Here is a 13,684-nt window from a genome sequence, read left to right as displayed (position 1 = left end):
ACATGAGTATCCACTGAGCGAATGAAAGAATGAGTATTTCCTTGTTCCATCTCTGCAAGGTTAGTCTTCATCTGCCCTAATATTCATGTTTTGCCCCTTCCCTGTGGCTCCCTGCTCCCAGGATCTGACCTTTTAGGATTTCTTCATCTTGGCTCCTGGGCCCTTTGGCTTCTACTTGAGCTTGGCCCATGGGAAGTCCATTGGAATGGAGACCGAAGAGCGGGAAGAGAGAGAGGTGGGGCATGTATTCTTCCCCCCACTCCTGGCTTCCCTGTGGCTCCTGAGTGGCTTTGTTTCTCCACGTGCCCCAGTTCTTCGGAAGTATATCCTCCTCTGTGACTCTAGAACTCACCATCTCCTCCCTGTTCCCCTGCCCATCCAGGCCCGGGTGGTAGCTTCCTCCTGTGGCTGATCCTGGAATGCCTTGGCATTTCTTGTTGGTTTCCTTAACCCTTATCCCTTAACTGCATCAGCTCCCTTAACCCCAGTCATTTTGCTACTCAAAAAAAATGAGCACTCGTCAAAAATGTGGGCCCAGTGGGGGCTGTCTCTTGCCAGCCTACCTCTAAACCAATTAATCACTTTTTAGCTGTGTGACTTTAGGTAAGTTATTTAACCTCTCTACAGCTTCCTCATTTGTAAAATGGGACCAATAGTAGGTTCTATTTTCAAAATTAATCTATAACCTGATGGTTTCTCCTAATCTCACTATTACTGCTGGCATTCACATTTGCCTGGATCACTACCATGTTCTCCTAAGTTGTCCTCCTATTTCTGGGCCTGTGCAACTCCACAGAGTCTCTTCTCAAACAAAAAGTCCCTATACTGGCCTATAAGACTTGTTGAAATCCAGTCTCCTTTCACCTCTAGAACCTCATATCTAACTAACCCCAACACACACACACACACACACACACACTACTCTGCTCCAACTGTACCGGCCTCCTTGCTGTCCCTTTATCATATCTGGAATGAGTGAATGTCCCTCAGTTTACCCAAATGACAAATGGGGAACATGTCAGCTTTTAAGGGTGGTTGTAAATGGCAAATGAAAGCATGAGCATCTGTATCTATAGATGAACTTCTCTATCTGTAGATCTACAATGACTGACAGAGTGTATGGGCATGCACCGAACACCACTCTGCTCACAGATCATCTTCTTTACAGGTCTTTATCCAGTTTTCCTGTGTCTAGCCAGTATTTCCCCAGGGCATGGAAGTGCGTATCATTGGCACTTCTGGTGATGGGCACCCAACCAAGCCTGGCTTAACAAGGGTAAATTTCCGGGTGCCTCTTCACACCGGAATCTCAGATCTCAAGACAGACTTCATCTCTGCATGGCTCTGGGGTATTTCACCCCATTACTCATTTTGACAGGAGGAGGAGAGGACACACACATGGCAGACAGGGCACAGACAGCTCTGCAAATGCCATGAAGGAAGAGATCCCAGACTGAGGGGGCGGTGCAGGCTCACCCACAAGAATGTCATGGCAGGGGCCCAGTACCACTGCACCAGACCCTGAGAAAATGGAGAAGCAAGACCTGTGCAATTGGAGATGACGTTGGATGGGAATGCAATGGACTTCTCCAGAAAAGTGGCCTCTGGAGAAGAATCTCGACTCCTCCATTCAGCCACCCACACTTACAAAATCAAGCCTCTCAGCAGTTAAGTTTGAAAATGTTTCCGCATCTCAGTATGACCAGGGATGTTATGGAAAAATCATTCAACAGGACTAATTGATCAGGACAGGCTTGGAAGAGAAGCCAGCTAAGCATGTGGTTAAAAACACAGATGTGGGAACCTGAATGACTGGGTTCAAATCTCAACTTCTGCTTTTATTACCTGTCAAAAGGTAAGCAAATTTCTTAGCCTCTCTGTTTCCTCATATTTGGCTCAGTTTCCTCATATCTGTGATGCAAACAGTAGAACATATTCATAGAATTATTATGAAGACTAAATGAATTAGTATTTGTAAAGTCCTCCAAACAATCCCCAGCTCCTACTAAGAGCATGTACACATTGATAAGCAGATGCATCTGAAGTCAGGGCCCAGCCTCAACCTGGGAAGGTGAGCTCACTGTTTAAGAGTATCTTGCCCTCTCTGATGGCAGGCCATGAGTGTGATTGCTGGAGTCCAATTGCTTGAGGATGCTTTTATTTTATTTTAGCCCCTAGCGAAAGTTTAGTCAGTATCTCCCAGCTGAAAGTGAGTAATATCTTCACCCAGTTCATTTTTCTAGGACAGGAGAAAGAAACGGTTCGTCTACGAACTTGAGAACAAGGGGATTTGGATTTGGCGGAGAACAAATAGTAGTGTTGCTTTTATCTCAGACCAACAGATGGTGTTGAAGGCTTTGAATTTCAGATTTGTCTTTCCTCACCAGACCGTGTGCTGATGGAGAGCTGTCCTACCTTTGTGGGAAGTGAAAGTTGAAACACACCAGAGGTGAGTAAAGACAGGACCCAGAGCTTCACTCAGAGGAACACTGAAGGGAACTTCTCATGATGAGATTGTATTATGTCTCAGGCACTGTTCTAGATGCTTTATAGACCATTATTCCATCTGATTCTCCCACCAACTGTTCATGCTAGGTACTCTGTTTTCCATTTTACAGCTAAGAAAACCAAGACTCAGAAAGATAAAGTAACCCATCCCAGGACCCACACCAATAAAGGAGTAGACACGAGACCTGAACCCAGGTCTATGTTACCCTGGGCCAGTGCCCTCCACTGCATCACGAAGCTGGGTCACTCATGCTGCCAATACAGCAGGTGTCACAGGACAGCAGGGCTGGCGCCCATCTCCTTGGCTAGGTCAAGAGTCTCAGAGGACAGGAACTCAGTCTCCTTTACCCCCATTGGAAGGCCTGGTACTATATCATTAGGACAAGAAGCTGGACCTCTTGGGTCTTGTGACATCCCCCCTGCAGGTCCTCTGAGCCTCCATATACCAGGTTCTCGATCTCCCTAGGCCTAGGGATAAGATCCCTGGAGAAAACACGGTGGGTGATGCCAATCCCTGTGAGAGGGAAACAGAAAGCTCAGGACCACTGAGATAAGGTGGTGTTGTCCTTACCTGTGGGATGCCGTACTGGTCGATGACCTGCCAGATATACCAATCTTCCTTCCGAGAGGTTCTCCTGAACCGGAAGGTTGTGACAAAGGCGTATTCATCAGGTAAACCTTGGGGGAACACCTCCCTGGAGAAAAATGGAGACAAACACACCAGGCTTGGCAATGAGAGCAGGGAGCCAGCAAAGTGAGCCCACACAACCCACCAGTGATCAAGCCCTGCCAAGTTGACTTCCTAAATATTTCCACCATCCACCTTCTTGGCCTGCCTTAACTGCTTTCTCCTTAGGTCAGGGCCTCAGTGTGACCTAGACCATCGTCATGGCCCCTGAGGCTCCAGCCTCAGCATCTTCAAATCCATCCCTATGGTACGTCTGCCTCCATCTCTCCACTACCACCATGACTGATGACATCCACAGTAAATGTTAAATGGTCATGCTCCCGGGATCAAATATGGAGAAACTCCCAGCTTCGCTGCTCCCTGCTGCATCCCTCCTCGGCCAGGACAAATGGATATACTTTATCCTGCTGGGTGCCCTGTCCCAGATGCCAGGATGCCACGGTCTGAATGTTTCTGTCTTCCTAAATTCATTATGTTGAAATCTTCACACCAAGGTGATGGTAACAGAAGACGGGGCTTTGGTGGGGGGTGATTAGGTCATGAGGGCAGAAGGCTCATGAATGGGATTTGTGCCCTTAAAAGAGAGACCCCAGAGAGCTTGTTTACCTCTCCCACCATGTGAGAGTGCAGGGAAGGATGGTGTCTATGAGGACCCTGATATTAGACTTCCCAGCCTGCAGAACTGTGAGGAGTAAATGCTGTGTATAAGCCACCCAGCTTAATTTATGGTGCTTTGTCATAGCAGCCAGAATAGACTGGGATGTAGCACATCCTCTTCTCTCCCACAAGGCCCAGGTTCCTGCCTGGCCTGTGGAGCCAGCCCCTCACCTTGGGGAGGCCTCAGCTCCCTGTTGCTCCACCCCCGCCAAGTTCTGGGGCTGCTTTTCCTCTTCCAAATTCAGAAATGAAAATTGTTCATTCCCTTCTGGGGAGGATCAATCCCCCGACCAAGAACCAAGATGCCATCCCTCAGTCCCTCTGTCCTCAGAGCACTGCTCTTCCATCTTCCTCTGTATCATGAACAGGGCACCTGAGCTCCCTCCTGCCTCTTGCATATCAGTACAAAACCCCGCCACCCCCACCAACACACAGCCTCCCCTGACTGCACATCCTCAGTCGGGACCTGAGGAATCTCCCATTTCCTCTCTTTCTCCCTCTCCTTCCCTTCACAACAGAGTTCTGGAAAACGTTGTTGACATCACCCCCTCCTTCTTCATCTCTCCCATCTGCTCGACTCACGGCCACCTGTCTTCCAGCTCTCCAGGCTCCCCACATTTTCCTTGTGAGGTCCCTGGTGAGGAAACACTGACAAATCCCTGTCCCTCAGCACCTACTCGGGTCCCTGCAACATGGCAGGCACTTCATAAAAGTTGAAGGAATGCAGAACTTTGAAAACTGTCAACAGCCATTTCCATGGAGAAACCTCTCTTTCACCAGAGCTAGTACAGGGCCTGCTTGATCTTCCTGGAGAACACATCCTAGACAACACAGACATAGAAGCTGCCCCATGCCTTGTAGGAGTCTGAGCAGCCTCCCTGGCCCCCACCTACTCGATGGCAGTAGCAACCCCTCACCCAGTTGTGACAACAAAATTGCCTCCAGATACTGCCCAAGGCCCCCTGGGGGGTGGGGGTGAAATTTCTCTTAGTTGAGAACCACTGATCTATCCTAGACTTACATCCTATCAAAATAAAGTTTAGCTTACTTTTTCATAGTATTTCTCAGATTCAATAAAGCACTTACACATAGGATCGCATTTGACATAAGATTCTAGGATTTAATAAAAATACACATCTTTTCAGAGCTTAACACAAGCTCACCACTACTCTTTTCACATATTGCCTAATTTCTTCCTCACGAGAATGTATAAAGAAGGTATTACAGGGGTGAACCCAGGAGGCAGAGCTTGTAGTGAGCCAAGATCACGCCACTGCACTCCAGCCTGGGCGACAGAGCGAGACTCCGTCTGAAAAAAAAAAAAATCGGTATTTTGATCCTCGTGCTATAGCTGAGGGCACCCAGGCTCTGAGGGGTTAACTCCATGCCATTTGGCTACCAAGTGGCAGAGGAAAACACAGCTGGGATCTGCTCTCCTGCACTCTTCTCTTAATCATCAGCTGACTGCACTCTTAACTGCAGAGCCTGCTGTGGGGGAGCCCAATCCTGCCCTGGGGGCTGGGGGCTGCCTCGGGAATGTACATGACATTGACTTCCCTGCTGGAGGAGGTGGACCCTGCCTGGCCAGACAGACAGGAAGGGAAGTGGGGAGGCGTCTGAGTTCCTGGTTCTCAGACTTGCAGATCCGCAGGGACTTTGTTTGGCTGTAGGACCTGCAAGCAAGATTCTGATTCTGTTTACAGCTCCAGGCTGGGAGATGATGGCCCAGTTGTTCAAAGTCATTCTCTGAATTGGGATGTCACCCAGGATCACATCCAGGTAGTAGGAACAGGGCCCATCACTCATAGCACCTTGGCCTCCCTCAGTATTCAGAGACGCCCTTAGTCACTGCCCATGCAGGAGGAAGATGGGACCTCCCCACCTGCGTCCACAGACACAGGCTTTGTAGCCACAGATCAATATGTTGCTTTGTTTTTCATTTTCTCCTTCTTTCTTTTCTTTTCTTTTTTTTTTTTTTTTTGAGACAGAGTCTCGCTTTATCTTCCAGGCTGCAGTGCAATGGATGGCACGATCTTGGCTCACTGCAACTGCCACCTCCCAGGTTCAACCAATTCTCCTGCCTCAGCCTCCCAGGTAGCTGGGATTACAGGTGCCTACCATCAAGCCTGGCTAATTTTTTGTATTTTTAGTGGACAGGGTTTCAGCTAATTTTTTGTATTTTTAATAGAGACATGGTTTCACCACATTGGCCAGGCTGGTCTCAAACCCTGGACCTCAAGTAATCTGCCTGCCTTGGCCTCCCAAAGTGCTGGGATTACAGGCATGAGCCACAGCACCCGGCCATTTTCTCCTTATTTTCTTAATGAATCCAATTATGCTATTTTTTTCCCCTGAACACACTTTCTTCTTATGCCTTTGAAATACACACAGACAAGTATATCACAAGAAAAAGTACAGATGTATCTGTTAATGACTTTTTATTCCCCTGATTATAATAACTTTTGCTTAGGTTACACACACACATATGTGGATATATGTGCAGATATATATATCTATACACACACACATATGTGTATCAGTCATTTTAATCAGGGAGAAAAAAGATCATCAACAGAAAACATCTAAAGAAAGGAAATAGCTGAATCCAATCTTTTCCACAAATAATACAGCAGATATGAGATGATAGTGGAAGGGAAAAGGGTGTGTAATTAGAGGACCTGAGTTTGAGGCCAACCTCTGCTTCCTCTGATCTGTGAGGTGTTGAACAAATCACTGTCCCATTTTGAGTCTCAAATGTTGTACCAGCTAAGTGAAAACTATAATACCTGCCTTGCTCGTTTCCGTTATTGTCGTGAGAAGTAAATTAGATAAGGTGCCCTTTAAATGTTAAACAGGTGAGCAAAAAAATATAAATATTGAAAGTGACATCTCTTTTCTTTATGAACAAAATTAACTTGCAAACTAAAATTGTATGTATGTGTGTTTAAATTTCAAAGCTTTAGAAATTAAAAGTGTAATATCCTTTCTTGAAAAGAAAGAACTTTGCCCATTTGATTTTATTTTGGGTGCTTTGCCATGAAAACAAATGTAGAAATTCCTCCTCAGAGCAACTCTCAGAGAACAGGAAGGAGCCCAAATCCATGAGCCAGGATCGGGGTCCCATGCTGTGTTCCACAGAGCACTGCCTGAATGCGGCTGCTTTGCTCTTTGATCCAAGTGCCTCCTTAGAAGGTTAACAAACAGAGTGGTCTTTGGTTAGACCCTTCCACGAGATTTGTGTAACTTTTGCTTTCTTTATTTTGTTTGTTCTCTTTTGCACTTTTTTTAAAAGTTCCACACGATTTTTTTCCTGCTTACAAGTAGAATGGGTGGTGAATTGGACATATTAGGCAAAGAAGTGAGGGGAAGTGAAGGAGAAAACAGGCTGTAGACTCTGCTCATCCCTGTGCACCCCCCACATGAGCATGGGGCCAGGTGATTCATAATAACGTCCCCCAGCACCTGACTGTGTGTGGAGGGAGAACCTCATTGTCTGGGAAGATGACTCTCTCAAGAGTTGGCTGACAGTGATTATTGTCTTTGTTTCATGAAAACGAGACTCAGAGAGGAAGTGACTTGTCTCATTTCTTCTTCTGTAAAATCGCTCTTGCAATGCAGACACTGTGAGCCATGGATGAAATGACTTTAGGGTCTGAAACAGTGCCTGTGTGTGGCTGGCACTCAGAGAATGCTCATTGAATTAAAAAAACAAAAAGGATCACACACATGCAGAAACCCATACTCTATGAGCTGGCATTCAAAGCCAGTCTTCGCCAGACTAGCATCTGAAAGAACATTGTCACTCCTTACGGGCTGTTGACTCATTCATTCAGCAAATATTTCCTCATTCCCTACTCTGGGCAGGGCTTAGTTGGGTGCTGAGATTGTAGCAGAAACCAAGACTCAGTTCCTTGCTAGGACTTCTCATTGAGCAGGGGAGATAAGACTATTGCACAATGGATCAGGTAACTTCAACTTTAACACATTTTGTACAGAAGTACAAATTGGAAGGAGGGTAGGTAAGGGGAAGGCCTGACTTTGGGGATTCAAGGAAGGCATTTAGAGAGCATAATGGGTGAGCATGCTTTGCAGGATGAGCAGGTCAGGTGTCCCAGGTAGAGGAAGAACATGAACTAAGGCCTCCCAGTGGGAGGAGGGTGCCTGGGAGGCCCCAGAACACAGACAGGAGACACACAGGGAAGACTGGAGGATGAGCCAGGAGACCACAAAGGCAGGATGGGGCCGGGTCACACAGGGGCCTTCCTCTTCCTGGCCTTTTAGTTTACTAAGAACACTGGAAGCAGTTAAATATTAATAGTTTAAAGATGGAAGAGAGGTCGCATGAGACGATACTGTCAGAGACGTGTGAAGCAGAGCAACTCCATCTTAAACAGAAGCTGGGTCAAATGAGGCTAAAACCCACTGGACTGCATTCCCAGATGGCTAAGGCATCCTAAGTCACAGGATTAGATAGGAGGTCAGCACAAAATACAGGTCATAAAGACCTTGCTAATAAAACAGGTTGCAGTAAAGGAGCCGGCCAAAACCCACCAAAACCAAAATGATCACAAGAGTGACTTCTGGTTGTCCTCACTGCTACACTCCCATCAGTGCCATGACAGTTTATAAATGTCATGGCGATGTCAGGAAGTTACCCTATATGGTCTAAAAAGGGGAAGCATGAATAATCCACCCCTTGTTTAGCATATCATCAAAAAATAACCATACAAATGGGCAACCAGCAGCCCCTGGGGCTGCTCTGTCATTCTTTTATTTTTTTACTTTCTTAATAAACTTGCTTTCACTTTGCACTGCAGAGTCACCCTGAATTCTCTCTTGCACGAGATCCAAGAACGCTCTGTTGGGGTCTGGATTGGGTAACAGTATCATTTTTGTTTTCAAAAGATTTGTCTGCCTGTGATAAGAAGAATAGAGTGTTCATTTTGGTATTATCTTTAGCTCCTGACTGGAGGCCCAATAAGTGTCAGGAACTGGACAAATCTTTACATGATGTCTTCTCAATAATGTTGCAAGGCAGGAACATTCACTTTGGATTGAAAACATGAGAAAACTGAGGCACAAGGGCATTCAGCAATGTGTAAAGCCAAGTAACCAGTCAACACTGATACTCAGTCTCAACTGGCCAAAGCCACTCCGTGATTCTGGCAAAGCCACACCTGCCATGAATGCAGTGTCAGGTCCTTAGTAGGTGCTATGCACTACTAAACCATACTCGTTTGTTATTTCATGAATGGACAGAAAAACACATGTATGAATGAATGGCTAATGCCAAATGTGTATGGAGAGATGGGTGTAGAAGGAGCAGAGAACCAATGAAGTCAATGATAATAGATTGGCTAAAAAACAGGCTGAATTCCCTGGTCCAGTGGTTCAGCTGCTTCATCACAGGGCAACCTTACCAGGCACTGAGTAGGTTAAAGCCTGGCTCAGTGCCAAGTATGAAACTGAGGCTGCTGGCCCCTTTCTGGCCCTTTCCCATGACACCCTGGGCAGGTCTGGAAAGAGAAGTGACCACTCACTCAGTACTTTGCACCACAGGGAAGGATCCCATCCGTACATAAGAACTCTGCACGCCATTCTCTCTCTTCCCCAAGATTTCCTTCACACTGAACAAATCCATCAGGTCAAAACCTGTTCAAAGAGAAGAGCTGGGAGTGAGTTTGGAGATGGAAGAGTATAAAGGACAAAGAAAAATCACATCTGCTCTCTGCAAAGGCAGCCTGCCCCTCCTGCCCCAGGAGAACAGATCGGGAGGGGATTGTTCAAATACATATTCAGGGAGAAAACATAAGCACCGGAGTAATGAGATGTACAGCTTCGGCTTCAACTCCAGGAAAAAGGTGCAGAAGAACACAGACACTGGCTTTCTCAAGAAAATGTGTGTGCATGTGGTTAAGTGTGAGACAAATGGAGGGTGTCCTGGTTGTGTGAGTGCCACAGGGCCCTGGTGTTCACGAAGCCCAGATGTGTGCTCTTCGCTCACGCAGGCTGGCTCTGCAGGCAAACGGCCACCGAGGGCTTTCCTTTCTGCAGCCGTATTTTTGCCTTGCATTTGGACTTTACTTGGGTGATAGTTTGGCAGCTTTTAAGTTTCATGATTTTTAAAGAGAGAAACATCCGAGAGGATTAAACTGTCTTCATGAGACTGCATTACTTGAAAGGATTTTGTTTTGTTTTTCCTTAATTCAGTTTAATTTTCCTCTAAGAGAGGACCTTATATGCATTGTCAATGTAAAGTAACAGAAAAATCAGGGGCTTTGGACTTGGGTGAGGGTCAAGGGTAAGGGATGGGGGTTTGATCCTGAGCAGCCATGTGTATGTGACACTGGGCAAGTCACATGACCCACAGGAGTCTCGCATACTTCACCGTGGAAGGACAGCAATGATGCCTACTGGGTAGGGCTCTGTGACAATTGCGTAAGACCCTAAATATGCGCACTCAGCATATGGCGAGAAATTCATACAGTGGGTTTCTTTTTACGAGTTATTTCCCACAACCACCAGCACATGCTTGTCCACATTCCCCCACAGTGGGATGCTTTCTGCAGACCAGGTTCTCAGAGGGGCCTGAGGACAACACTTGTTCTGGAGGCTAACATTGTGACTCAACATCCGCCTGAAACTGTCTCTCTCAGACACTGGCAAAAGCTCTCAGCAGGTTACAGGGAAGCTGGCTGAAGGCAGGCACCAGGCTGAACCCATCTGTGCACCCCCAGGGATAATATACTTCTCGGTATTGGCACCTAACCTATGAGACTTTAGGAAGAGTTCCTCACTGTTTCCAGTATTCTAAGGCACCACTGAAAAAAAAGAAAAAAGAAAAAAAAAAAAAACAGGAAATGAACTTGTAGAACTAACATAATGATTGAAGCCTCTTGGCCTCTTTTACCACTAAATTCTGCCCAAAGAGATCATTTATTCATTCAGTATACGCTTTTGAGAGCCAGGTCCATGCCAAGCGTTGTGTAAGAAATGCCAGGGAGGGAAGCAGGTAGTCCTGATGCAAAGTTTGAGTATTAGAATTGGACAGGTCTGGGTTGTGATCCTAATCACCATGTCTTTGCTGGGTGACCTTAGGCAGGTTGCCTGACATCTCTGAGCACTGGTTTTTTCCATCTGTAAAAAGGGGATTATTTTAGAATGTACCTCATCGCTATGAGACTTAAATGATACAAAGTTCTTCATAAAGTACCTGACATACAGTAAATCACCAACAAAGCACTTTTCATATTTACTGTTTTCTCATCACAATTGCAGCATTCTCTAATGCTAATTTTGTCCATAGATGTCATGTATTTATTCAATAGATCTTTTTGAGAGCTTGCAATATGCCAAGCCCTGTGAGCTCCAGGGTTGCAGCAGGCGCCAACACAAAATCCTGGCTCCAGGAGAACTGGAACTGGTGGGGACCCCAGGAAATAAGGAAATGCACAGTGCAAAGGTACAGTACGATTCCAGGCACGAAGAATCAGTGAGCAGGGGCAGCACTGGAGAGGAACAGGGCTGGGGCGACAGGGAAGGTGCTCGGGGAGGAAGCTACCAGGTAGAGGCCTGCTCTGGCCTGCGATGGTCTGGGAAGGGGGTTCTGAGCAGGCAAGGTTGCTCCGGGATTGAAGCCCTGCACTTTTTGGATGGGACCATTCCCCGCCCCTTGCCATCCTAAGGTTGTCAAGTTCTCGGAAAATGACTAAGAGCTGCCATTATGTCATTTTTAAATAGCATTTCACACACTGGCTAATGGAATTCATGATATAATGTTAAATGATATTGGGTCCTTAAGATGGGAACAGTATTTAGAAGCTTCACTATAGATAGAAAAAGCACCGCTCCAAACCGTGCTTGTTTACACACACTAGTGTGAGTGATTCAGCATCTCTGGAGATGGTTGGTTTGTGGGAGGGAGCAGGCACCCACAGTCCCACAACCGAGGTCCCCTGTGGTGCATGGGTTGATCCAGCTGAGAGGCCGCCACTGGGCACAGGCTGAGCGAGGCCAGCTTTCCTCACCCGCCAACTGCTTGAGGACAGGACCTGGCTTGCTGAGTTCGCCACCCGATCCCCCATCCTCGGGACCTGCAGGGCCAGCCCACAGTGCAGATTTGTCAAACTGAACACAGGTCTCACTCTGAGCTGTAACACAGGCTTGGTCCCTGGGAGAGACTGTGTGGAGGAGAGAACACTCAGCACGTGGACCAGATATCCTGAGTGAAGTCCTACTAATGAGCTGTGTGGTCTTGAGCACAAGCCTCAACCTCTCTGGGCTTGTTTCCTCTGCAGTTTTGTAAAATTGGTATAATAATAACACAGTGTAGTAGACAAGTAAGGGCTATGATAACAATTCACATGCAAATCCCTGTTCCCACACTTTCTCTCCCTGCCAGCTCTCAGGCAATTTACTAACCTCTCTGCACCTCATGTCTTCATCCACCAAATGGGACATTAAGAATAACCACTTGGCCAAGCAAGTGGCTCATGCCTGTAATCCCAGCACTTTGGGAGGCCAAGGTGGGCAAATCACTTGAGGTCAGGAGGTCAAGACCAGCCTGGTCAACATGGTGAAACCCTGTCTTTACTAAAAATATAAAAATTAGCCAGGGGTGGTGGGTTCCTGTAATCTCAGCTACTTAGGAGGCTGAGGCAGGAGAATTGCTTGGACTCAGGATGCAGAGGTTGCAGTGAGCTGAGATCGCACCCCAGCACTCCAGCCTGGGTAACAGAGAGAGAAGGAAAAGAAAGGAAAGGAAAGGAAAGGAAAAAGGAAAGGAGAAAAAAGAAAAGGAAAAGGAATAGGAAAAGGAAAAGGGGAGGGGAGGGGAGGGGAGGAGAGGGGAGGGGAAGGAGGAAGGGGAAGGGAAAGGAAGGAAAAGGAAAAACCAGTCACCAGGCCTGGACAGGACAATGGCCCTGCACAGTGTCTGCCTGTCTGCCAGTGGTAATACATTCTGACTCTACTATTAGACATTCATGTCTTGGAAAATCACTTTGAGTTTTAAATGAGAAAATGTGTAGGAACATGCCTGAAACACAATAGTTGCTCACTAAATGCTGGATGCTCTAATGGGTCCCTAGCCCTGAATGAGAGCATGATCACTCCTCTAAACCTTCACAAGCTCTAGACAAACATGCAGCATGGAGAGGTGGGTGGGTCTCCCTGATACCAACATCCTGTGACCCTGGCTGAGTCACTTTCTTTCTGAGTATCAGTCTCCTCATCTGTAAACTGGGAGAATTTCGGGTGCAATTAGATCATCTCTTGTGTTTTTAGCACCAAAAACTATTGATCATATTTCCCCCAATTTGTGCCATGGCTGGAAGGAGTCCCAGTCAAACTGCATTTCTTGCATAACAGTTCATTTGAATGTGCAGTTTTGTGCAGTGAAGAATCCCTTTGTTCAGTATGCCAGGAGATAGGAGTTAACAGAACAGCCACAGTTCCTACTCAAAGCCATGGGGTTAATCCCAGGTAAAGGTACAATGCACACTGGGCATTAGCAATGTTTAACGCAGCCCAAGGCACTCTGCTCCCACACAGAGTTCCAGCTAGGAGACTGAGGAAGTCATCTGGTTTTGTTGAGCCTGTTTCTGTAATTGGAAAAATGGAGAGAATAATTTATTGCAGGGGTGTCATAAGACCTAAGTGTGATGATGGGATTAAATACCTGGGGGATCAGCACCCAGGAGTTCCTCAGTCAACCCCACTGTCCCCACCTGGGGACCACAATGGGAACCTGTTGACCCAAGTGAAGCTTGATCCCCTGGCAATAGCTCTGCCATGACCCCAGAGCCCCGTCTCTCTCACTCTGGTTATAAG

General features: G+C 46.7%; 1 protein-coding gene across 3 annotated transcripts in view; it reads right to left on the bottom strand.

The window, feature by feature from the left end:
* Nucleotides 1–13,684, bottom strand: part of LOC105488274 (collagen type XXII alpha 1 chain) — a 327,347-nt gene that overhangs the window by 240,847 nt on the left and 72,816 nt on the right. For all 3 annotated transcript variants that reach the window (XM_011752157.2, XM_011752158.2, XM_071067774.1), the window contains exons 5-6: nucleotides 9,394–9,505; nucleotides 3,080–3,203 (exon numbers count right to left, since the gene is read on the bottom strand). In XM_011752157.2, coding sequence (XP_011750459.2) covers nucleotides 3,080–3,203; nucleotides 9,394–9,505 — 236 coding nt within the window. The remainder of the gene's footprint in view (nucleotides 1–3,079; nucleotides 3,204–9,393; nucleotides 9,506–13,684) is intronic.

This window comes from Macaca nemestrina, chromosome 8 (assembly GCF_043159975.1).
Source record: "Macaca nemestrina isolate mMacNem1 chromosome 8, mMacNem.hap1, whole genome shotgun sequence".
In the NCBI taxonomy this organism is placed as follows: domain Eukaryota; kingdom Metazoa; phylum Chordata; class Mammalia; order Primates; family Cercopithecidae; genus Macaca; species Macaca nemestrina.
This window is presented reverse-complemented; position numbering and strand designations above follow the sequence as displayed.